Source organism: Chlamydotis macqueenii, chromosome 12 (assembly GCF_036417535.1).
Source record: "Chlamydotis macqueenii isolate bChlMac1 chromosome 12, bChlMac1.mat, whole genome shotgun sequence".
NCBI classification, from domain to species: Eukaryota; Metazoa; Chordata; class Aves; order Otidiformes; family Otididae; genus Chlamydotis; species Chlamydotis macqueenii.
This window is the reverse complement of record NC_141567.1, coordinates 3,744,806-3,770,612: the sequence shown is the minus strand read 5'-3', so window position 1 is coordinate 3,770,612 and position 25,807 is coordinate 3,744,806. Positions and strand designations below refer to the sequence as shown.

The 25,807-nt window shown below is 38.6% G+C and overlaps 2 protein-coding genes across 7 annotated transcripts in view; both read right to left on the bottom strand.

Annotated features, from left to right (window-relative positions):
- Window positions 1-5,081, bottom strand: part of CERS3 (ceramide synthase 3) — a 39,306-nt gene extending 34,225 nt beyond the window's left edge. Inside the window, exon 1 of the mRNA XM_086757330.1 lies at window positions 5,063-5,081. The gene's annotated coding sequence lies outside the window, so the exon portion shown is untranslated. The remainder of the gene's footprint in view (window positions 1-5,062) is intronic.
- Window positions 5,082-12,028: 6,947 nt separating this feature from the next.
- On the bottom strand, window positions 12,029-25,442 carry LINS1 (lines homolog 1). Of its 6 annotated transcripts, XM_086757461.1 has the most exons (10): window positions 24,939-25,025; window positions 24,653-24,839; window positions 22,879-22,930; window positions 22,356-22,536; window positions 20,706-21,249; window positions 20,520-20,609; window positions 19,149-19,290; window positions 18,300-18,890; window positions 14,367-14,547; window positions 12,029-13,371 (listed from the first exon to the last, which is right to left on the bottom strand). In XM_086757461.1, the coding sequence occupies exons 5-10, from the start codon at window positions 21,111-21,113 to the stop codon at window positions 12,480-12,482; spliced, it is 2,304 nt and encodes a 767-aa protein (XP_086613587.1). In that variant the 5' UTR covers window positions 21,114-21,249; window positions 22,356-22,536; window positions 22,879-22,930; window positions 24,653-24,839; window positions 24,939-25,025; the 3' UTR covers window positions 12,029-12,479. The 6 variants fall into 6 exon arrangements, with proteins under 6 accessions (XP_086613587.1, XP_086613590.1, XP_086613588.1 ...); XM_086757464.1 differs by lacking the exons at window positions 22,879-22,930; window positions 24,653-24,839; window positions 24,939-25,025 and adding an exon at window positions 25,358-25,416; XM_086757462.1 differs by lacking the exon at window positions 22,356-22,536 and having other exon boundaries at window positions 24,653-25,025.
- Window positions 25,443-25,807: the final 365 nt, after the last annotated feature.

The following is a 25,807-nucleotide window of genomic DNA, read 5'->3' as shown; positions in this document are numbered from 1 at the left end:
TGCAGCAATTGCTGGGAAAAATAAAGTTTCTCAGATATCAAAAGAGATAGCAAAGCTGTTCCAGGCTGTTAATCATCAACAGTAAACCAAAGCGGTTTAAAAGAGTAAATAAAGATCAGATCCACCATACCACAGGTTTTGGGTTTGCTTAAGACTGGGCAATATATGCAACAGCTAACACACAAGTTTAGCAGCAGATTTGTGTTCTGCTGAAAATAGCTAGCACGTTGTTTAAAGAATCCCAACTGTGATCACCACCATGAAATAGGTGAAAAAAAAAAAAAAAAAATGGGACCCACACTTTGTTGCTGTTACACAACCTTTTTCCTACTGAGGACAGCAGAAGCCCTGCCTAAGAGATACCTTAAAAAAAAAAAAAAAAAAATATATATATATATATCTCAGTCCTACAGAAAAGTGAGTTTTAATAAAATCCAAAAAAACCCCCACATGTTCAAACCCTAACTTGTTAGTGGTTTAGTATTCGTGCAAGTGTTGACAGTTGATATTGTGCCATGCACCCTTTCAAACGTACAACAGCTGCTCTATACATCTCCTGGATATAATTGCAACTTGCAAGTTTGAGAAATCACAGGATGCGACACCAGATTAGCTTCTCCGTTGATAATTTTTTATGCAAAAAAAAAAAAAAAATACTAGTCTCTAAGGTAGTAAGAGCAACCTTGACCTCCACTGTTTTCTTCCACACAAACCCATTCATTCAGGCATCAGTTGTGAGCTGCAGGTATCTGCCAGTTGCAGACGTTGCTTGTTCCTGCTTCTCGGCACTGCTTTTCGCATTTGATCGAGCAGTGTTTTGCACCTAATCGGCATAAAGGGCTTGAATTATGGTTTGTGGAGGAAAGAACTGAATGAAGGGTATTGGATTGATGCTACCATCTCTTTGCATCTTGTCTTTTCTCACCTTCTTTGTCCAAATGTGAAAACATTATTCCAGTTAAATTCCACACAACTGGAGCCACAGCGTGAATGACACCGAGCCTACACGTACAACCAGTGGCAGCACAGAATAAACCAGCTCTTGGACTTAAGAGGTTCTTATGATGAAACACTTAAATACTCCATAGACATAAAACAGCTCAATTAAGATTGCTATGAGACCTTTAACCTCAAATTTACTCCCTAGCTTGTACAAATCTCAACTGTAAACAGTTTAAGTGCCTAGTTATAGGGCAATTAGAGTATTTTGCTTCTTTTACTATTCTATCACATTACCTTGTAACTCGGTTACTATATTGCAGCAGGCTAAACCAGCACTTTGAAAAAATCTCAATTAAGGCAGCAAGTGAGTTTTATACCTTCCCCTGTTCTGGGGGGAGAAGGGGGGGTGGGAGGGAAGAGAACCAGACCTATTTGAAACTTTCTCTACTTAAAGGTAAATCATTTTTGAGCAGCTAAAATGGTTTTAGCTGATTGCAGGCAGCTGAGGAAAGCGAAATACATGTCACAGTTACAGTGCAAACTATGTCTGCTTTTAAGCTTTAAAAATCCATAACACTGATAAAGCTGGATAAAGAGCTATGAAATAACTCAAGTATTTGCAATAATTTTAGGTTAAAAAAATAGTTATTTGAGAAAAAAAATTCTATTAAAACTACAGGTTCTTAATAGATGCTTAATTCATAAAAAGTTGAACAGACCAAGAGGGACACCACGAGTTGCTTCAAAAACTCGTTAGTAACACCTGTCAGAATGTAAGGGAAAGTATTTTTAAGTGTGACACTTTTCTTCAAATTATTACTATTGGGTAAAAATGCAAAAATTTTTTTTTTTTTTTGGTGGCTTAATAAATTTTTATTTGAAACAAAAACCTAAGGTCTAATTTAAAATCCTAAGTTATATAATGGAGATTTTAGCAGAGTTGTGACCCTTCTTGGTCACTTATTTAAGATAAGGGTTAAGGGCAGAGAAGAACAGAGGAGAAAAAGGGGACACGGTGGCCAGGATAAGCTCATTATTGGAAGCACAACAGTACCACAAAACATGTTGAGACAGCAGAATAGTAAGGAGCCAGAGAGGGGACCCGAGGGTGCAGAGGCAAAAGGTTGTTGCCTTCTCCACTGGCAGACTGGATGACTCAAGGTTTTAAATTAGCCCTTGGGAGGCAGGGAAAGGGATGGGGCTCGTGCATTTGCGCTTTGGGAAACTGTCCCGTTTGTAGCTTCCTGAAACGGGGTCTTCAGCTATCATGCACACGTACGGGCTGAAACTGGTACATTGACTTTAATGATCTCTACACCACCCTGAACCAGCAATTCCACCAAGCCTGTTGTGCTCCACAGTTCTCAGTTCTCCTCCTGTTGGTTATCCCCTCCTTTGCAGTTTAACCTGTCCAGACATTCTCCAGCCACAAAGCCAATGAGAGGAGAAGCCAGAACGTAACTGGTATTTCATTATTCTAGCCACTGTTTGGCATCCTTTTCATGTCCTAACAAATGGGAGGGAGATCGATCTTCAGCTAAATGTGTACCAACACAGCCTCTTCATCCACAGTGGCACCCCAGCTGAAGATCTGACCCAAGCTAGGAAGCTAGTTAAAAATAGGTAGACATTACAAAAAGTAAGAGGGGAAAAAAAAAAATGAACGGCGTTCCTCCATCTGAATGTTACAGCATTACTATGAAAGAACCCTTTCTGGCACTTTGTTTCATGGGTTATTTATAGCACTAGCTTCTTCAGATCTTCAACGGGAAAGTCTTATTAAAAAAAACCCTGTTAATCCGAAGTTCTTAGACATTTTTTTTTAGCATTTTGCAGAACAAAATTAGAACTAGCTTTTTCAAGCAACTTAAATTCAAGGGGTTTTTTTAATGCAATCACATGTACATCATTAGCAAACACTATTTTTCCTGTTAATAAATTTTCCTCCCTTCCAGTTCAGAAAGGAGGGCTCTGACAGGCACTTAATAGAATAACGATACAAGAAGTAGAAAAGCAAAACTACTGCTGTAACCTGTACTACTTATCTCTCAAATAAAAAGCAGTTGTCATAGGTTGGAATACTTAGTGGCAACATAAAATCTCATTAACACTTACTGCACTCTTTATCCAAAGTCTATCATAAGAGTTACTCTAATTTTCCCTTACAAAACAGGCAATGTCAGAGAGCAGCACATGCTAACAATTCATACCATAATCTGATATAGAGAGGAGGAAAAAAACCAAAATAGAACAGAACAGAAAAAAAAAGGAAAGAAAATGAAATTCCTACCTTTATGATGTTGCAGTCAAAAAGAACATAAGCACATTAGCAGGGAAAAGGCATTACGCTCACGACTGACGAAGGTAAACACGCCCTATCTCCAGAACTCTTTCAAATTCTTCAGAGACCCACCCAGCAAAGCTGCACTTCAAGATTTCTGACTGAAGGCAATCCTGATGTCATATGTATCTACTCGGTGAAACTCGGGAGTAGTAATGCTGAGTGCCTTCCCTTGTGCTTGTTACAACATAGCAGATGAAGAAACGTTGGAAGTCACATGGTATTTTGTTGCACGACGAGAATCCATCTCAACTTGTATTGCTCTGTACATGCACAGGAAGATGCTGCGCCTGCCAATTGCTCAGGAAGGGAAACTCCAGATGCACCACTTCACACTGAGATTTTTAGATACATTATTAGATGAAGTATTGGGTTTTCAAATAAAGCTAGAGAAGAGTTTCTGCTCCGACTGACCAGCCTTAAGAACACTTCCAGTCTTAATCAACTAAATGTTTTACAGAAAGTGCTCCAGTTCCTCAGAAGAGATAAAGTGGAATTTTTTTAAATTCTTAAAGCAGAGGGAAGCATACACTGAGTATATGTTTGGTTTGAAATACCATACAAACATCTAGATTTTACTTAACCCTATGTGAATTTTTTAGGGGTTTTTTTTTTTTTTTAATTCCATGACTAAACAATAAGGCTGAAAGTTATTCCTCCCCAGCTCTCCCTAGTTTCAAATAATAAGTAACAGCATTCAGAAGTGTTGGCATTATTTAGCATTCTTGTGGGAAGGACACCTTAATGTTGTTCAAGGAATCTCATGGACAAGCCAGGAGCAGAGAACCTCTTATTAGCCCTTTATTCCTGCTTGCAGTCAGCAAACGGCAACCCGCAAATGAAATAGGAAGAGACATGTCAGTGCTGAACCAAAGTTTCACCTCGCCCAGCATACTGTCTCTGATGGAACCTAGCAGCAGATGGCTACAGAAGAGTACAAGAACAGAATAAACACAAAGTAGTAACTGATGGTACCCCCAGCCTTCAGTAGTTCGAGGCTCAGACTTCCTAAACCACCGATGGTGTCTATGGAAATAACACTGGAGAGGTTCCCCTGTCAACCTTAATTTTGACAACTCCTTTTGAGTATATTGAAACTTTCATAATAATCCATAAGTCTGCAATAAAAGAAGATGTGACCCAGGCAATATTTAGATCCCATTCACTTACTTCCCTCCAGAGAAATGTTTGGGTTTGTTCATATATTCCCCCCCCCCCCCCCCCCCCCCTTTTTGAGGTATTATATTTTGCAGCTATTGTAAGTCTTCAGTCCTTCCATAAAACTGGGAGCAGTATTCAATAAACTGATGCATCAGAGAAATATTAAACATGAAAGATTATTTCAGAAAGCTAGTATTATGGCTTTGCTGTTGCTTTAAATTATCTCCATACTTTCCTACATCTGAACCACTACTATGAAACAAGCAGAACATTTAGGAACACTTTGCCAATTAGGAAAGCCTAGAGCGAGCTGATTCATTTATCGCTTGGCTAATACCGTGCCAGTAACGTCATAGGTAATTGGCAGAAACACCTCTTTCTTATGCCTCAATCCACGATTTCTTCACTGTTACACTAAATTGCAAAAACCACATTTATTTCACTGGAGCAAATGTGGGGCTGCTACAAGTAACAAAATGGGAAAGTGTTTTTACATACTTTTTGAGGAGCATTTGTTAGGTAGCGCTCACCACCTACGCAGGACTATCACAAGATTAAAGATATTGCATGGTAAATAACAAGCTAACCATACCCTCTCAATCAAAGCTGCCCAGTGACCTTTCAATTATCGCTTCACTTTCACAGTACTTAACCTTCAGGTATCTTAAATTTGAATACTGCAAAAAGAAAACCAAAGGAAAAAAAAACACCTTAGTCTGTACATCTCATTTAGGAAAAAAAAAAAAAAAAAAACCAAAACCCACACCCAACAAAAACCAAACAAAAATCTAAGTGTTACTACTCCTTACTGGCAGCATAACGCCTACTCAATCATACAACAATTAAATGGAGGGATGTATTTGACTCAAATAATTATTTCACATATCACTGGAAATTACCTATAAGCTTTCAGTGAAAAAAAAAAAAAATCAGAAAAAAGAAAAAGTCACAAAATTCACTTCTTTCCATTGTCCAGCCAGTTCAACACATACATTAAATTACAGTGAATCCACACATTGGATGTGAGCTTTCACCTGAGCTTCTAAGCAGTTACATAAGAAAGACCATAGGATTAGTTAACTTTCTCAGTAGAGAAAACCCTCTCAGCAAATCTTTGAGACTCTATTAAATCTTAAACTTCTAGAATCAGAGCTGTTGTGTATGATGGCACCTGCAGGGGCAAGGAAAATAAACACATCAGCCAAGCCCCGAAACCAAAAAGACTCCAAACCGTAAGGTTTTCTTTTGCTTTCCTTTATACAAAAATAATTAAAATTCACCTGGGGAGCCTGCAGATAAGTGTTCTAAATTTAGAACTATTAGCCTATTAGTACGCAGACATTTTTGATAACTGAGAAAAAGTAGGAATCAATTTGATCTAATAATAATAATTTGGACTCTGAATTCTCTTTTCACCACCAGTGAAACCCATCTGCTTGCCATCTGGCATTCCTTTAAGATTAAGGTTAAAAAAAAAAAACCTTGCTATTCCTAAACTTTCTGCTCCTCAAGAATCAACAAATATCTGAAAACAAATCATTCCAAGTCACGTTCAAGGACATCAATATCATAACTCATAATCTTGCAATCTGTAGATTAAAAGCTAAAATCCTCTTTTTCACACGAATTCATAGTTTTTCCTTATATACCAACCTTCCCCTATGTAAAAGGGCTGAAGAAATCCATTTACAATCTCTGAAAATGCTTTCTCCTCAAGACCTTTTACTAGGAAGTAGAACCTGATTCATAACACATATATGGTTTTAAGTAAGGAGAGGTTCATTTCTAATTAAATAATAATGCTATCTGTCGTAATTGAAGACTAGATACCTGATTTTGAACAGATCATTAAGGTAATAAATGCTTATCGTACACGAATGCCATTGCAGGACTAAACTAGAAATACATACAATTTGAACAGAGGCTGAGATCTTTAAAACGCTTACACAGAACTTGGTTCCTGTGAATTAAGTTACAAAACTTAATACTTTGAGAATCTTAACAACAAGAAGGAAGATGACAATTGGATAAAAAGGGCATGTCAGCAGTAATGCTGGAAGGATACAGACAGTGGAGAGAAGTGAAGCAACACTGACACGCTCTGCTGCTGACCCAAGCCGCCATCACCTCACTAAAACGCAGAGAACAGGATTATTTATAGGCTTCAAATACATGTTAGGAAAAGGGCTCCAGGAAGAGACATTGACATTACCTGGGGACTGCTTTCTAACCAATTTCTCTCACACACTTAACAATCGAGGGATATAAATACCACAATTACACTCTCTCTTTCAAATTGTTACAAACTTTTGGCTGTATTTGATTTAAATACTGAACGTGCAGTGTATCAATAAGCCTCCAGGAGAGCAATTAAGAATGCTCTCATATCCAGAGGCACAGAGATATGTGTGTGATTTAGTGAAGAATTCATCTGGTTACAGTTCGGTCAGCATTCTTTATGCAAAATCTGTTTTGTCTTTAAATTAATCTTGGTGAGAAAGAATTTTTCTTTCCCCTTGATTTACCATCACCTTGTCCATACTTGTCAAATTCACTTTTCTAATAACCAGAAACACTAGAGCAATTCAACTAGAACTGCATATCTATATAAGGTACTTTCACTAAGTATGTTTTAATACGTTTGAAAAAGCAAATTTAGCAAGAAGAGTAACTTCAGTTGCTCACATTTATAGTAAGCAGTGTGTTCAAACTTGCATGCTACTCATAAAATCTTATAAGTAATACTTATAATCTACTCATAAAACCTTAGTAAGAACAACTGTGCCTAAGGATTGACTTCTATATTTCACCCTTTCCATTCCAAATACAGCACCAATTCACTCTAATAATGCTCCCATGTGCTATTATTATCTTAAGATGCAGGAGACTAATACACAAAATCTAGCTTCAACACTAGAGATTGAACAATTAGTTGAGCCAATTCATTCAAAGCGTTTTTTAGTTCATTTCCAACACTCCAAGTAATACAGAACTAAAAAAGATGCCTTCTTGATCCTGGGAGCTGGAAGCGCTGGTTTAACAAGCATATGAAAATAAACCTCAACAATTTGTAACACTTGCACATAAGACAATGCCGCAAACATTGTTTGATTACATTACTGGAAGACTCATAGAGCATCAATCTTTATTCATCCATAAAGAACAAAATGCAAAATATGAGCATTTGGTTGGTGAAACTAAAAGGCAGTCCATTTGGTGCTTCCCAGCCAGCAATTCCCCGCACTGCATCAGCCCATAATAGAAAATTACAGAAAACACTGTCATCATACTGGCCAATATTTTCAGCTTAGGCGAAGAAACACTCCTTTAGGGGGAGTTGAAGGTAACCAGGTACTAGAAGCTCACTTGAGGAGATAAAGAATTAAAAAAAAAAAAAAAAAAAAAAAAAAAAGATCTTTGCTTCATTCTCACAGCAGCTGTAGCGGTCTCAGCAGAAAGAGAACACCATTTCATGCATGATTTTATTGAAAAATAGAAATACTATCAAGGAAGCCAAGTACCAGAGGTAAGTTTCCAGAAAGCATTAATTTCTGTTTCAGGTAAATCCCTACATGACATAGCCATAAAAGTTCTGTAGTAACAAAGTTGCTCTAAGAGCTGACAAAATCCAAAAGATTACATTGAAGAAAAAGCTAGCAAGCAAAGGATGAACGTCTTGAATGTAGAAATAAGCACACAGGATTTCATCATTTGACAACAAATCTTTTTTTACTTAAATTGTACACGCTGGCTTGCAAGATAGGCTTCAAGGTCTTATCCATTGTTTTCTATGTAGCTATTACTGCCTTCGAAGTAGCTATGGACATTTGGAAGCTCTTTGAAGCTCCACAGAAAGTCTTTCAGGTTTCAACTCTCTAGCATCAGGATCAGATGGGGCAGATTCTTGGATAGCTATGATTGCCAGCCCAAACTCCTGACACAGTTTCAGGATATGTACACACAAATCTTCCCTACAAGGTTTTAAGGAAGCCAACAGTGCCGTTTCTTTTGACGTTCTGTATGCTACTTTTTCAAACACGTCACAATTTTTTTCAAATCTGCCCCCCGAAAAAACACTGCTGACAGACAAAACTCATGTTTTGCAGCACTGGTAGGTAGGAACTAGAAATAACTAAGGATATTGTAATTCTCCATGCAAGCTTTTTGCCACAAAATGTATTGTTGTATTCCTTCCTTCCTTGCTGTATGTAAACCAGCAGCAATCCAGTTTGTCTATTAAAGAGTGTCTCTGACAGTTATTAGCAATAAACTCATTTGCACAACATTTTAAAAGACAATGACCTGGAAAAGCTTAAATCCCTGAGATGTTTCTCAATCAAATCCAGGTCCGTGCCTGCTGTTAAGCTAGCGATCATAAAAGACTGCCTGTCATCCATTCCGACACATACAATTGACTTCTACCAAGATTTCAGAGTAGCCTACAAGAGTCGTAGAAAACACTACAAAAATTTACAAGTTCATTTGGACAACTCTTTAAGGGAACATACACAGAAGTAAAATTGTAATGACCGCAGTCTTTTCACTCCTATTGACACTGAAAGGCTGTGATAAATACTTGATACTGACTTCAGACACCATCCCAGATTGACTTTGGAAGAAGTACAAACCATGTTTATTGTGCAGTAATAAACCAGGGAACAGCCAAGGCTCCTTATTCCCAGCTTTACAAGAGTATCATAAGTACAGAAATTATTAAAGGTTGCTTTTTATTCTTGTATTACAGGATTAAAACTTGTATTACAAGTCTTAAAACTAGAATGGAAAGCAGTCATAAAAATATTGGAGGAAATTAGTTTGAACCACAAGCATGGAATCACCTGGATTCAGCTGTAATTGCAATCAAGCTCTACAAATATTCCAGTTCAAAAATACTCTTTAGAAAACACATCCTGTAAGCAACTTCTAGTGCTAACGGCTTACCTCATTAAAGCATAATTTATTCTATTGATGTTGAAGATAAACTCCTCAAAACAACTGCACAGACATAAATGGAGACTGTAGACATTTCAGGATAAGTCCTCAGATAGAACACTGTCTCCAGACAGGTCACCTGACTTGTTCTGTGTCTTGCTTTGAAATAATACAAGAAAAGTTGTTAGATATCAATATCCAAAGGTAAGGCACATCAACCTCCTAGTAATAACTGACCTACTTCCTAAGTTCCAATTTAACATTGGTAATAGGTTCTGCAGCTAAGTTAATTTGCCCTAGCAAATAAAATAACAGATCTGCCTAAAAATTTTAGATAGTAAAAACTCAAGCCAAAAAAAAAACCAAACCCAAAACCCTCAAACAAAGCCCAACCACCCCACCCTATATACTCGCCAATGGATTAAAATACAAATTCTTCTGCAAGCTGTTTTCTTTGTGCTAAAATTTTTGCATATAGACATGTAACTACTAGCTACCTGCACTGCTCACACTCATTTTGTGTGTAATAAAAACCCAAGTTGACTCACATCAGTTTTACTCCATTTCAGGTCCTACAGCTCACAAATGATAAAATATCAACACATTAAGGTATCTAGTTGCCAGATACAAACCACATTTACCCATTTTTACCACTAAAACATTCTGAGAATTAAAATGATGGCTGAGAAATGAAACATGTGGGAATGATCACTACTAATAACCAACTCGGCACACAATCAGCTTCATGCCTGTAAGAATTAAATACAGTTGGATTGCAATTGGATTTGCTGTATTATGGCTCCTACACTTCTTGCTATATTCTACACACTGTTCTGAAATGTCTAAACTTTTATTTCAAAAAAGTTTTTCTATTTGTAGTAATCACTGACAAACAAGAAGACTGGCACTTAACAAAACTGCAATTATCTCCCCTTCTACCCTTCCCACCCTGCTTATCTTTATCAGTGTCTGAGAAACACTCCTGTAACTTAGATACTTCCAAGTGGCACAGTATAGACCAAGAAATGTTTTCACTGAACATAGTATTGTTCAGCAATGAAGTTACTCAGTTAAAATAAACTAGTCAGCAAAGGCTAGATTAGAAAAGAAGTGAGGATAGTGGAAAGGATTTCACTGAAATATAAGTACCTACCTACGTTTAAAATTGTGTCCTTGAGAAAGTCTTGCTCAATTGCCTTGCCAAAGGCACTTCCCTTGTTTGATCTGAAAAGTTCCCAAGTTGTCTAGTGTTGCACCTCTGAACACGCCCACAGGCATTTTAGTCTTGACAGAAATGAGCAACTCAGCATCTAGAGCATAACCAAGTTTAAACAGGAAAGAGAAATCAGGAATTCTTCTGCCCTGGACAACTCAGAGGTTAGTTTTTAACTAAAGCAACTATAAGCATGAATGGAAAAGTTGCCATTCATTGACATTCTGACCCACTTCTATGCACAAAAGTTATCTCGGGAAGAAACCAAAGCACAACGAACGCACAGAATATTCAGATCTCCTACATGCCAGTGAAGGGGATCACTCTTTCCTATACAACTGCCAAGTGATTACAGCTGTCATCCTCAAAGAATAAGACTGAGGTTCAAATCTTCCCGTCTGAGAATTCATACCAGCCAAGTGCCTCTGGAGAGCACTGTAATTTGCAGCTAAATTATCCCATAAGCTTCATCTAGTTTTCTTCCCCTCCCAATAGCGTTGATTCATCAGTCAGAGCTCAAGACTAATCTAGAAGATGGCGACAGAGATTTGTGAGTCAGAATCACCTGCTCCAGAGACTGTTCATCCTAACTCACTATCTTCTTTAATTTAACACTATATAGCTATTTAAAAGGAAGACAGAACTTATTTGGTTCTCATCCAGAATAGAGCACTTACCTAAAGTGCTAGGTAGAGACGATCCTAAAAGGGAAAACTGCCTCCTACAGTTCTGATGAGGCCTGACATTTTTATAGTAGTCTCTGTCATCAGTGCTTTCCCATTGCCCAATCCTTAAAGATCATTACAAGCTGCACATTAAGTGTGCTAACATTAGGTGGCTTCCTGCTGAGTGCACACACTGGTTTGGATCCTGTCCTGAACCAACTCTCCCCAGGTAAAGGCTTAGACACTTACTTTTCAGGTTATTCAAATTAGATCTAACAAAAGATGTAAGTATAAGAATTTAACTTAATTATCCATCACACCGCACAGCAAACACTTAATTTCTAGTTTTCTGTTTCTGATTCAACAGATTTATTAAGTATATATGCCACACATATATAATATGCCATGGATGTGAGGAATTCTGTTGGAATTTTACTTCTCCATTACCTAAGCTTGATTTTAGATATAATGTTCCACTAAAATGTTCTATAAATAGCAATATATGCATTAGTCGCACATCTACTTTTCCTTTTAATTAAAAGAATATACCATAAGACATTAAGAAAAACTGAATTCACTCTTAAGTGAAATGATAATCCTGCTGATCAAATCAGGCAAACAGTAAAAGCTAAAAAAGTACATCCTAGTCATCAGTTAAGCACTTCAGCCAAGAAAAGCGTGGCATGGATTATTGTGATTGTGGTAGAACATCCAAACGTCCACTTAGAGCAAAGAACTGATGCAGAGCACACAACATACAACACAGCAAAACTGTCCCCAACTAAAATATTTTATTTAGCTCATCCTCTAAGCCATCAAGTGTTGCATGAACACCACACTGTAGCCCATAAATCACTACCAAGCTGGCAATGACTTCATATATAGACAACATTAAGCAGAATGGACAATACTCTAAGTATCATATATTGTCAATATCCTTTCACATTAGTGAAATTTATTACCAAATTTTGAATACCTATCAATTAATATTTACATACGTATCACGAATAGGCCTAGGACACTAAGGTCATATCACTGAATGCAATTGCAGATTTTTAAGGTGTCAACCAAAGCCACTTTATCCTGTTTCAGGTTAAATACACGGACAGGTGCAAGCAGCATGAGCTTTAGAAGTCATTAGTCTCATGGAAATATTCCCTAGTGTACTAGTTAAAAAAACAAACAAACAAACCAACCAACCAAAACTCTAGAACACTTCTTTGGATTACTGTGGATTCACATTCTTACTGATCTTCTCAATGTGGTTCAGTAGTTTCAACAACGCAGATGGATTGTATGGGAAAAGGTTTCTTCTCTGCAACCTAGAGATAGCTTCTTGCAGTTCTTCCAAACATTTTGTCGATTTGTAAAGCATTATTCTTAGGGGAATTATGTTATCCAAAGACGCCGTACAAGTCAAAAAGGATGAGGTATTGGATCCCTTTTGTTTCAGAGGCAACACTTCAGACTTGAGTGTATCCTGTTTAGCAGTGTAGCTGCAAATAGTTTCCCTTACCCTCTCACTCTCATTATTTAAAGGCACCTGCTTTGTGTTTGCCAAGCACTCTTTTCCATCTGATTCTAATTCAGAGTCTTCTGAGCTGTCATAATTAACAAGGCTTCGAAGAGAACCCAGGGGAGATGTACTATCGGTGCATATCAATGAGTTAGACTGGTTAGACTCTGCAACTTCATTATCACCTTGCTCTGTCGTAAACACCAAGCAATCGTGAGAAGGAGCCAAAGACTGAGTCTGTGGTTCTGATTCACAACAAGCATTTTGCAAACTCTTATCAGTCATACAGCTTTGTTTTTCTCGATGGGGTGGCTTGACTGAAGAAATTGATTGAAAAGTGCCATGTTTGGTATCAAAATGGTTACAGACATCTACAAACTGATGCCAGTCTTTTCTAAGTAGCTTTAAGTACCTTACCAAGTACTCCAGAAAGCAAGTTTCTGATGAAATCAAAAAATCTAGAAGTACTGTGGAATCAAATGCTATTTTTTCTAGAAAAAATAAGAAGATACAGTGAGGATTATATCCACTTGCATGCGTAAGGAAGTTCCAGGTCTCCTCCTCTTTTTGGCTTAAGTTATCAGCAGCATCATGCCGTAACCTGAAAATGAAGTCATTAAATTGATTAAATTCAATGGAAGTTTACAGGTTGTTTTTTTTTTTTTTTTCCAAAAACACGTATGTCCAGAAAATTGTATTCTTGCTCCTTTTTGATTTTGTCAAAAAGTAAAAACAAAAAAAACCAAGGTTTTATATCAGAATGAGAAAGAATGAAGGCAAGGAGGGCTAGGAGACTGAACAATTTAGGAAGGCAAAGAAAGCACTTAAAGCAGGCTTCTTAAACAGCACTCCTCCTTAGGAAGCATTCTGGAATAAACTAAGGTACTTGCAATACATTAATTGTTATTTCAGTATTTTTGTAAACCTGAACACAGATTAACTTTCAGGATGCTAAGCACATTGGAAAAGAGTGGCCTACTTTTATTCAGATGTCTAAGAAGAATTGTGTTTAAGATACTAGTTGCAATATCTTCACATTTGAAGCTTGAGGAACTTTTTATAAATTAGGATATCATCTTGTATGGTAACAACAATGAAGCAGTGAATGTCCAGGAAAAATTAATGAAGAAGATGTTTCAGTTGTTAGCAATAACAGTTTTTATCAACTAGCCAGAATTAATGTGTCCAGTCTTTAGGGGGCTACTTTGCCAGAAGTCCCTGAATTCTTGAAGTTTAATTATAATATCCCATTCTTGTCAAACTCTCAGTGTTGAAAGAAAACAGGCTTGCCTTTTATCAGTGCCCAACCACTACTATAGATTGTGAAGTCAGTTCTTCCAAATTACAGGATATGATAAAGTATTTAATAGGAAATTGTTGCACAACTCCCTCATTTCAATCCAAAACACACTTAATCAAATTATCAGCAAATTGCTTTTACACCACACATTACTACATTGTCCTGAGGTCTGGTTTTATTTTATTAAAAATATTTTTTCTTAATACAAAAGCAATCAATGGAAGTGTTAAGTATATCACAGTAACGTCACTAAATTACAATTCTTCGTAGTTCTATCAAATAAAATGTATACTAACCTCTCAAATTTTAAATAAATGAGTAATAAAGCTTTAGCAGCTTCCCACATATCATCATCTTGCTCTATAAAAATCAAGGAGAGCCATTCACAGTGATGTACAACTGGGTGAGATTGTGAGGAAGACTTTACGTGACTTCTCCAGAATATCAACAGCTGAGACATGGAACTCTGAAAGGCTCCTGAAAAAAAAGAAGTAACCATGAATTCTGCTATACAATTTTCTTCCTAAACAACATACACGTTTTATTTTTAAATTAACAATTTCATTAATGCGTTTATCACTCCTTAGCTCAACTAATTTAAGACAGCATCAAATTTTATAGATGAGTTCTTGCTGCTTGGTACCAAAGAAATCAAGAAACATTTTGCAGAAAACTATAGGCAGTGATCTAACCCTGAATTCAATGTGAACAGCTACTCTATCAAACTTTAAACATACCAATGTTTAGATGCCAATTTTAACAACTGTAACTAATCTGGAGAAAATTAATTTACTCATTAGGTACCGGGGTACACTCCCCCAAGACAGATAAAACTTAAGGACACAATTTATTCTTGTAACAGCATTCTTCATTTCCTTGGAGTTCAAGGAAGAATAATTCAGAGGTTGGATACAACAAGGGGAGTCCTCTCACACCTAAGCTGGCAGACTAATGAACAAGATTACACCTCCAAAAATGTGCATATATCAGGAAACCTAGGAAAATGTGACTATACCTACACAGCTGGGATTTATATTTTGTTTTAGCTCCCCAGTTAGGTTAGCTTCATTGATACATCACAAAGAAAATTTTAATTGTAGTCAAGTCAATGCCTCAGATGTAACAATCCAATACGAGCACTTGGCTGAGGTTTCACTGCAGGTAGTTTTTCCCCATATGAAACAATAATACAACTGTCATGTTTTGATAGGACAGAAGCAACTCCTCCCTCAGTGTGATTCACTGTAGAAATTAACTGCAGTGATCTACAGCTGATGGGAATAAATTGTCATTTCTACAGTAAAACAACATATGAAGCTGGCAGTAGAGCCACATTCCTTATAAAACCAATTCTTCATGGATGACATACATTTTCACGTACGTCCCAAGGCTTGGGATGAAGGTACCTTCATGAGATGATCTAAAAGCCTTACTGGAAGGATTAATGTAAGCAGTGTTTTTGCGGCAAATCTTCATTTTTCCCCTCCCTCTAAACACTGCATGCCTGGATGGGAAAAGCACCTCAAAGTTTACACCATTTAAGTGCAGTAGCTTGCTAATAAAAATAACTTAGTATTCATACGAAAGACTCTCTCCCTTAAGTCAAGAAACCTACCTCTTCAATACTAATGACATACTGTAGTGTGTACCACGTAGTACGGTATTAGGTATCAGTTTTCCGTGTAACATGAAAAACATTCAGTGTTTAGAAAACAGAAAAAATACAATGACATATATCTTTACACCAACGGTACTCCTTAAGTAAGAACTCCTATGCTGCTGGAAGTACACTATGGCTTGGAGGGCAGAGTTACATCATTTACATCAACAGTCATGTCCTGGGAGGAATATAGCCAGAATAATTGACTCAAACTGGCCAAAGAGAGTATTCCATGCCATAAATGTCACATTCAGCATACAAGCGGGGGCTGCCCGAGGGGACTGTCTCTCTCTCGCTCCTCTGCTTGCTGCTCAGTTTTGTTTCCGTGGTCACTGCTCAGGACAGGCTGTACCGGTCCTTGGGACACCGAGTGGTGAGTAATCGTGCATTGCTCATTTCGTATATTTTAGTATCTTTATATTCTGTTATTATTGTAATTTACCTTGGCTATTCTAGTAAACTGTCTTCATCTCAACCAACAAGTTTCCTGTTCTTCCCAATTCTCTCCCATATCCCACTGGAGAGGGGGAGAAAGAAACTGTGTGGTGACTAGGGCTAAACCACAACAACTGATTACCGCTTTTGGAAACTGATTCCTATGTTGCAGGAAATTTTTCCTTACGAAACCATCATTATGCAGTTTTCCTTAGTATTTAAGATATGCTTTTCCTCTTAGCAAACAATGGGAACAGGAAATTATCCTTGTTATTAATAGTTACTATTCAGACTAAAATTCTTCCCTATAAATCAAAGCTAGCTGGAAATTACTCTCAAAATGAAAATGAATTAAAGTTAAGCCACTGTAATTCATGTTAATTAAAAAAAAAAAAAAAAAAAAAGATAAGATCAACCAGCTTCCCAGAAGGGAAGTTAGCATATTAAAGCATTTTGGTGCTTGTTTAACCACTTAATTTAACGTCACTAAAATAGAAGCACCATTCCTTTCAATGCGAAGTTCCTCTTGACAGTTGGGGTATTTGAAGCTAATTAAAGAACTCATTTTTTGTGTCATGAATCTGAAGAAGAAAGAACAATTTTTTCTTTGAGAAAGAATTTTCACAGACACATCTGAAATAGATTTAACCTACATTTTTTTCTATTCACTTGTTCTTAGACAATCTTAGTCCCTATACCTTTTTCAGAAGGTGGATGATAAGTAAAATATTCTCTACAAATACTTCAAAAACTCTAAGAATGCAACTGGCATCACAAACATAAGATCTTCCAAAATCTGCAAGAAGTGTCAGAAGCTGTCTTAAGAAGTCTGTAGCTCTTTTGCAGTCAGATTAATTAAAAATTGATTTTATGCTTGCTACATAATGTATAAATATATAAAAAGTAAAATATCATTTACATCTAGAACGTGTATTAAAATACCTCAATATATTTAAAATGTTGTAAAACTTCATCCTTGTTTAAAAAGAAATATAAATTATTTTTTACTTTTTGCCACATCATCAATTGGCTGACAATAAGGAACACCCATTCTCACTTGTGTTTGACTAGAAACTCTGCTTCAGAACTGCCTTTCCATTTTTCCCATGAAGCCTGTAATCCAAGGGACAGCAAGGTGCTTTGATCACAGAATTTTCACATCCACGTTCACATGGCTTAACATCAGAAGATGTGCATCATGTGTCTCTCAAAGGTAAAAAGGCAAGTGGGAAGATGAGACTCCAGGAGCGCCTCTCAGGCAAAAAGCCTCGCTACTTCATTAGAGCGTAGGAGAAGACTACGAACTGGCTACCAGCGTGACACAGCAACGCATCCTCTCTTGTCAGGAATGCAAGCTACACAGCATTCCCCTGCCATCCCACTGCCTGCCCTGTGGCATAGCCCTAGCACAAGAGCCAGATCTGCTCTTCTACTAACTAATTCAGCTATTCAGTAGGACAAACATATTCAAGTAAGTAGGTATGAAAAGCATGCCTCACACCTACTAATTCGAAGGACTAGACCTGTAAGTCAGAGTGAAAAACATACCCACTATACCCTGCCAAGTCCCATAATTTTCCTGTCTCTTACTTTATAGCTTCATTATTTTTACCTTTCCTACCACTACTGGTTTTGCCCTATTGCATTATTTGTCTGACAGTAATGCGTAGCACCTTCAACCACAATAACTACTTAATGATACTTAAAATTCTACCTCCACATTAGAAAACAGGGGAGTGTTACCTGCAGTTCCTTTTAGCTCCCCACCCTGAACAGAGTAGATGCTTGTGCTATAGCCTCTCTTCTTTTCCAACTAGAGAAGAGCCTGGCGTTCCCAAGCTGGCTCAACTATTTCAAATATTAACACATGTTCTTAACAGGAAGAATTTTCAATCCTAAATGCAGCTCTTTCAAGCCCCCCATACTGCAGAGCTATAACTATTAATAAAATTCAAGGAGATAATTAATTAGGTAGGACACAGTGATAGGTTTCCTGGGTGGGTCTTCTGTTTCCTCCCTCCCACCACCAGCAGTTCAGCTGAATTCTATTTACAGTCTTAATGAGTGCAACTACACAATCTGAAAGCTTTAAAACTCTTGCTGCTTAATGAACAAAACTAAAAGAAACTATTACCTTTGATTTCAGCCTCTGTAGCAGAGTTCTGAAACTTGAATTCCAGTGCTTTAAGCAAAACCAGACTTAAGGCTCTGAGAACAGTTTGGTCAGAACCACCTTGACTATCATCTCCAGGAGCAGGTTCACTGCTTCCAAAGTAGCTGGCCTTTCCGCTGAGCGGGATCCCATTGAGCCAAGTTAAATTCACAACCTGCAGAACGGCGTTACTCAGTGCAAGCATATCCTCATGTAAAGATGGGTTTTGTACGAACAGTGATCCACTTTTAGCATCTTCTCTAGACTTGTAAAGAACACATTTTTTAAGGAGCATAATGAATTTCTTCTTGATTAAATAGTGAACTGATGAGCTAACAAGGTTCAGGACATAAGAAACTTTCAAAAACAATACCCTCTGGCATCTGAGTGGGATTTCTACTTCAGTTCTGGAAGCCAAAAGCGTTTCAAGCAGATCTATAAAACTGATCAAATTGTTTGCAGCTTCAGAATACGGCGAGGTATAGTGGTGACCGTCAAAGTGGTGGAATAGAATGGAATTATAAAATCCTTCAAGCGTAGCATCAAGAGGAGCCAACAACTTCTTCAAAATATCTACAGCAACAATAAGAAGGTTAAGGAGCTGGAGTGTAACACAGTCAGCTATATCATCAAATAAGCAGAGAACAGGTGATTATTCTCAGTTTTTAAGCATGTTTAAACCACTATATTTTTAGTAGTACTTTGTCAGCCTCTTTACAACAAAGAAAACAGGTGTTCTTTAGCCAAGCTGCTCTAGATGAGATTACAAGTAACATTCCTCCCCCTAGCGTGCACTCGTGTATCGACACCAGCATAAAACTGCTACAATACCTGCTCCGGGTAAAACTTTACCCTTCAGTATGTCCTTGATAATAGTTGTGAGAGTCCACAGACACCCTGCTACCTGGGTGTTCACAGGGAATCCTGAAAGAGTCTTCAGACTAAAGGTGAGCCAGGTGACATTTAATGCATTCTAAGAAAAGGAGTTAAAAAAAAAAAAAAATCACATATGCTTTACAATTGCTATGCAAATTGAGTTCAATCATAATTCAATGATTTAAAATTGTACACCTAAAAGATTAAAATGTAGGCATAGACAAAACACAGGTAGAAACGATGTATCTGTCCAGTGCCTTTTAAAGTATGTAGGTCTGCGTTTACAAACACTAAGTCATATAAACATGCAATAGAAGTTATCTGTGTTTTCCAGAAAGAGAAATCTAAACCTTCTAAGGTCATGTGACCTACCCAAAATCAGACAATACTGCAGACAGACCATATCTGATTTCATAATTCCCAGACAACTTTGCAAAAAATATTACAAACATATTTCTGAGAGAAATCTATGCATAGAGATGCCACTATGGAGGCTACAATATATATTCACCAAACACAGCAAGTAAAAAAACCCTCAAGTAATTGGAATATTCAAACAAGAAAACACAGAAAAGTATTTGATTAACTTTCAATAGGTTATTACCTATTTTTATCTACCGCATCACCTAAGAGAGCTCAAGTAACTGTGAAAATATTGACAGCGTAGATTATTGGGTTTTTTAAATACTTGTATTGCAAACTTGAAAAGAAGATTTCTTGTAATCTAGACACATTTTAGCTTAAAATAGTTTCATAAAATTCCAGATTTTTATATATGAGACATTCCACAAGTCTATACCACATCTGATCTTTCTTTCTACACTCCATGCCCCTCCTAACACACCTGAAATACTCTCTTGGAATATTTATTACGTATCTTTCCTATCCATCACTTACAACCCAAAGCCCCTTAAGACGCGCTTTATGGGAGAACTATCCCATAGTATTATCTTGTACAACCTTCACATTGTTCCTGATCCTGGAGCTAAACTCACTTCAACAAAGTTGTGTGCCATTCTGAAGGGACTAACAGAGACTGTACGCTGAGCATCACCAGACTGCAGATGTGCCTTTCAGAAAGCTAGAGCAGAGCAGACACAGAGAAAACAGATGGAGGAAAGGAGCAGTTCTGATGTCGCTCTGTGGGTTCACTTCTGCAAGGAGCCTCTTTAGAAGTACTTTTAGATTTTACAGTAGCCATATAGTGACTGCTTTTGTGCCATATAAACACTATAAAAAGTTGGCTCTAGAGTCAAATGGAACAACTTGAAAGCACATACTTACTAAGCCATTTTTTTAGGCTGTGAAAAGTTATGCCATACTCACCTCTTCCTTCAGCTGGAAACACACAAGAGATGCTAAACTTTTTGAAGCCATGTGAGATAACAGCCGATCGGAACTACCAAGCAGGCAAATCTGCAGACATGTAGAAAGAAAAAGGTATCTAAGGCATGTGCCTTTTTCTCCCCCCTCTCCTTTCACAAAAATCTTTCAAAGGTTATAAAAACTTACCAATTTTGAGTCAATTTTTGCCTCCTTCAGAAGGAGTACAAATATTTCACAGTACTTCTGTCTTGTATTTAATTCAGTTTCCTGGGACTCTGCTTTAGCAACCATCATCTTGATCAAGGTTAACTGAAGCAGCATCACTTCTCGTGGACAGAACGAGGAGTTCATGTTTGCAAAGCTATTTGATATATCATCCGTTGTAGGGACAACCACATCTGACATGTCACTGTCCTCGTGGCTCCCAATACCATCATTAGTAGATGGCAGATGCATCCAATTACGCGATTCATCTCTTTCTGGTGTCTGCTCTATACACAGATTAAGTAAAGAGGTATAATGATGGCTTTCCTTTGCGAGTGGAACGCCTACCAGTACGTCCTTATACATCTGCTGCAGAAGAGAGATCTTCATCTTGAGAACATTCAATATTCCAGAAAGTGCTGTATGTCTTCACTGATTATCCACAGTCACTGCAAATCAGCTTCAAAGTTATTTTCATCCAGTAAGAGAAACAGAAGCACTATCAGGCATTTCTCTTCTAAGTTACCTAGAAATAAATATTTTGCTATTACTGAACTTAACAGATAACTAGAAAGACACAAAAGAACACCACACGTTTTTAGAGTTCATATTACCATTATTAAACTTATTTTGAAAATACAAATTCACGGTCTGAAACCAGCAAAAGCAACAGTTGCACAAAACTGTCCCAGTGAGACATTCAAATGATACAAGAATCACCACGTCATGAAGAGGTTTACAGTTCCAGTATTAATTTGCTGGAACTAAGAAAACCAAAGATGCCCATTACTAAGGACTACTTCCGAAAGATACGAGAACTTGGGCCAAATCTTTCTCTACATCGCTAAAACTACTAAAACCTCATTTTTTTTGGTGACAGATCGCTCTGTGCAAAGTTTTAACTGCCAACTTCCATCTGATCTGGCAATGTTTATTGCTCCAGTAAGGCTGGGTATGGCAACACCTCTCAAAAAAAAGAAACCAAAGGACAAGTCTTGTCTTCTGCTCCACATAGGCTCAAGGTGAGTAGCGTGAACATACAGGAGAGGAGAACTGGACTTTTAATTTAATAAGGAGGACCAAAGAATTCCTTTATGTCTACATGTCAGAAGTCTTGTTCTGAACACCCACATTTTGAAACGCAAACCAGGTTTTCAGACAGTGCAAAGGACTAACAACGCCACAGGGCTGGTCTCAAGGGCCCAGAGACTGAGAAGTTTAAAATTAAAAAATACTTAAAAAACAAAGTGTGAAACTTATTAAGAGACAATAAAAATACTTAAATATATTCAGGAAAGGTATTAAAATATCTTTATCACAAAGTCAACAGAACGTAGCTTTCAATCACCACACTGGAATAGTCACTATAGCTTAAAAAGAAGAGCTATTAAGAATTCAAATCTCTCTTTAAAGGGTGAGCACCTAGGCACTATTTTCTAACCATTATATAAATGGCTAGACAGATATTGTATCTCCCCCAAAACCAAAAAGGACATACTTAAGAACATCGGGGTTTCTTTTTCACCTATATTGAGTGATGCTAGTCTGTAATATTTATCTTTTTAGGGCACTTAACATATTCTCTAACCAGAACTCATTATTAATAAGAAAAACTCCAAACAAATTAATTACCTTTATCTACTGTGAAGTCAGAGGTGGGACTTAAGTTGTTTATAGGAATTTTCTTTTTGCATTTTTTTTTTTTGATCTCCATCTGTAAGTCTGGCATAATCAACCAGGTAGACTTCCAGGTAGACTCCTGAAGCCATCTGTCTGCAGCTGGCTTTTATTTAAATGTTACATTTCCCCTTTCCTACCAATGGAAGAAAACAGCTCAGTCTTCCAACCAGTAAGAAATTCTAAAGATCTTTCCACCTGTGTGGGAATTACACCTCCATTTATCATCAAACCAAATATTTTAAGTTATTACTGCTTTTTAGCAAAATATTAGAAAACAATGAAACTAGAAAATTCTGTATATGAGGAAATTTTGGTTTATTTTATAATTTTTACAAGTTTTTAAAACACTATCAAACAGTAAGAATTACACCTTCATTTTTACAGTTTGATTTTTTTTTAACTGCAACGGAAGCGTGCATTGACAAAATGGCTTCCCAAAGGTACAAAGGATCAGGGGGAGACCAAGATACACTACCCAGGCTCCTGACTTCTTCCATCATCAGGCAGTATTTCCTTCAGAAGACAATCTAAAATTAGAGAAAAAGAAGTTGCCTGCAGGGAGTGATCTACAATTCACTCTGGTGTGTTATTTTTAAAGCCATATTCAGCAATGGCTGACCTGACAACTCCAAGATGTTATAGTATGTTCCTCACCTAACCCTCCCTGAGAGAGATAAGAATCCTTCCTCCATCCTTTCCCATATACCACATTTTAGAGGTTAAGAATAAATCTGCTGTTCAGACAATAAATTCCTTCTTCGTTTGCAGATTCTATTTGGAATTCTACTGGAGGTGGCAATTTATGACCTGAAACCTCGTAAAATTTCTTCAGAAATCACTCTGAATATTTTATATAGCTATTGTTCCTATCTTTGAGTTTTACTTCTTCCTAAACGAATACCTAATAAAGTAAAATTATCTCAACACATTTACTTCTATGTTCAAGATCAACTTGAATTATCATCCTATATGGTAAATGAACAGATCTCTCTTGCACAAATTCGTACAGTACAGCAAGGTTGTCAAGGCAGAAGAGATTTAGAACTCCTCTAGGACACGGACTATGAGATTTTACCTTCACTGCTCGATATTGGTTGTGCTTTCCCTGATCCTACCATAATACATTTACATTATACCATTAATTTGCAGAACACTTTACAAAAGCATCTACAAGCTATGTCCCACTCACACATGACAACAGTTCATGAATAGAAGTCATTAAAAGAAATGAAATGTAAGGGGGCTTATTTTGCAGACATTGACTTCAAAGAGGGGGAAATGTCAGACAATGACTAAATTTGTCAGACGTGGCAAGAGAGCACAGTGAAAAGTTCAAAGCTCAAAGTAAAGAAAAGCAATCATATTCTTACACAAGAAATCACAAACTCCAACCCTCACTTGTATTATTTATTTGAGTTATTAATGACAGCATCTAAAAACAAATTAAGGTAACGCCTCAGAGTGCCAGACTCCTGCATAAACAACCGGAAACAGTTCTAAAAACCTTACATGTAGACTGACCAGGCAAAAGATAGAAAGGGAAACTATACAGAAAAAAAACCTCACAAATAAATATTTTGTTATATATTATTTTCACAGACTACTTTAATTAGGCTTTAAAATCAAAACCAAAGTCATGTGGAGCTGCAAACAGAATGAGAGAAGAAACCTGATGGAAAAAGAAACAAAGAACTTGAGATGAAAACTCAGATGGCAGCTGAAGCCTGTAAGGTTTAAGAAGAATCATCAATGAAGCAAGAAGTTTAAGTGGTTGCAAATGCCTCCAGAATATCCTAAACCAGTTATAAAGTATGTGTATTTCCCCAGGGTGGATACTTAATGTAGCACAAAGTCATAAAAAGCACTGATCTGACTGGATGAACATTGTTGATATCACTTTTTACCTTTTTTTACTAACAGAAATGCCTTATAGTGACACACAATTACTCAGAGATATTAGCGAGGAGGCATGATTAGGTAAAGCTATTGTCAAGTCCCTACATTAGTCTTTCCCTGTTGCATATACTATTAAATGTTAATTGCATGAGTAGTACTATTAATTGCATGAGGAGTAACTGGGAGAAAACAAACTATTAAAAAAGCACCTATTTTCATTTTAAAATTACATCAGATGAAGCAAAATGAAGCCACAGCGCATGAATTCTGGGTGAGTTTGAAGGCTGTGGATCATTTTACAATGCAACAATGGAATAATTTAAGAAATAGAATATATTTTAGACTACTTGTACCTGCAATGGCTTTGTAGTCTCATCTCTCAATAAAGAATATGCTTCCAGTCAGGGCTGAAATACTATAAACTCCTCTAAAATAATGTCATTTCCTGCAGGAGGTTGCAAAATAACCTCTGCTGCGATCTTCCCAATCCGTGGCTGTTAACTTGAACAGCTGAGCACTGCAGATGCCTCATCTGCCCCTCTGCAAGCGTTTTTAGATGCCAGAGACAGGGTTAAACAGGCCCCATCCGGCCTCACCGGCCCCTCATTGCACCCCTCAGAACTGTCAGCACTGAGTTACCGGTAGGAAGACGTCGCTAAAAGCGACCCTCCAGCCCGGCAAGGAGGCGAGAGCACGGACAGGTGCGATCACTGCCCCAGAGCGGCCGGCGCGGCCCTCTCGCCCTCTCCCCCTCGCCCCGCTCCAGCAGGCCCCGTCAGCCTCCACAACCCCCGCCCGCCCGTCGGAGGGGCCAGCCCAGGCCTTCTGCGCCGCCGCTCCCCCTTCTCCTGCCCCTCCACCGGCGCAACCCCGCGCTCCTTCCCCTCCTCAGCCCAGCTCCGAGCCCCCCCCCCACTTCCCGGCCACCGGTCACCCCTCGCCTTCCCGCCCCGAGCTCCCGCGGCCGCGAGCCGCCCCAGCCCGCCCGCCACCGCCTCGCGCCGCCGAGGCCCCGCCCCCTCCCCCGAACCTGGAAGCCGGCAGCCCCGCTTAGTCACCCCGAGCCGCCGCGCCCGCCCCGCCCCGTCGCTAGGCAACCCCTGCCAGGCAACCGCCGCGACTCTCCCGCCCCCGGGAGACAGGGAGCCGTAAGGCCCAACTCTCCTCCGTCAAAACGCCGCAGCCACCCCCTCTCCCCTCCCCTCCGTTGTCGCAAAGCCCTCCCCCTTTACGGCAAGAGGGAAGAGCCATGGGCGGAGCCGCCGTCAGCCCGGCGCCCAATCAGCCATGGCGGCGGCGAGCGGTTGGGGGCGGGCCCAGCGCGGCAGCAGCGGATTGGCGGCGGCGGAGGTCAGTCCCTACCCGCTGACCCCGGAGCGGAGCCGAGGTGGGGGGGCGGGGGGGGCGGCTCGGTGCAAAGTGTCCCCGCACGGCTCGGCCCCCTCCCGCCGCCGGCCCCGCCGCTCCCCCCGCCCCGCTGCCAGCGCGGGGGGCGGCTGCGCACGGGA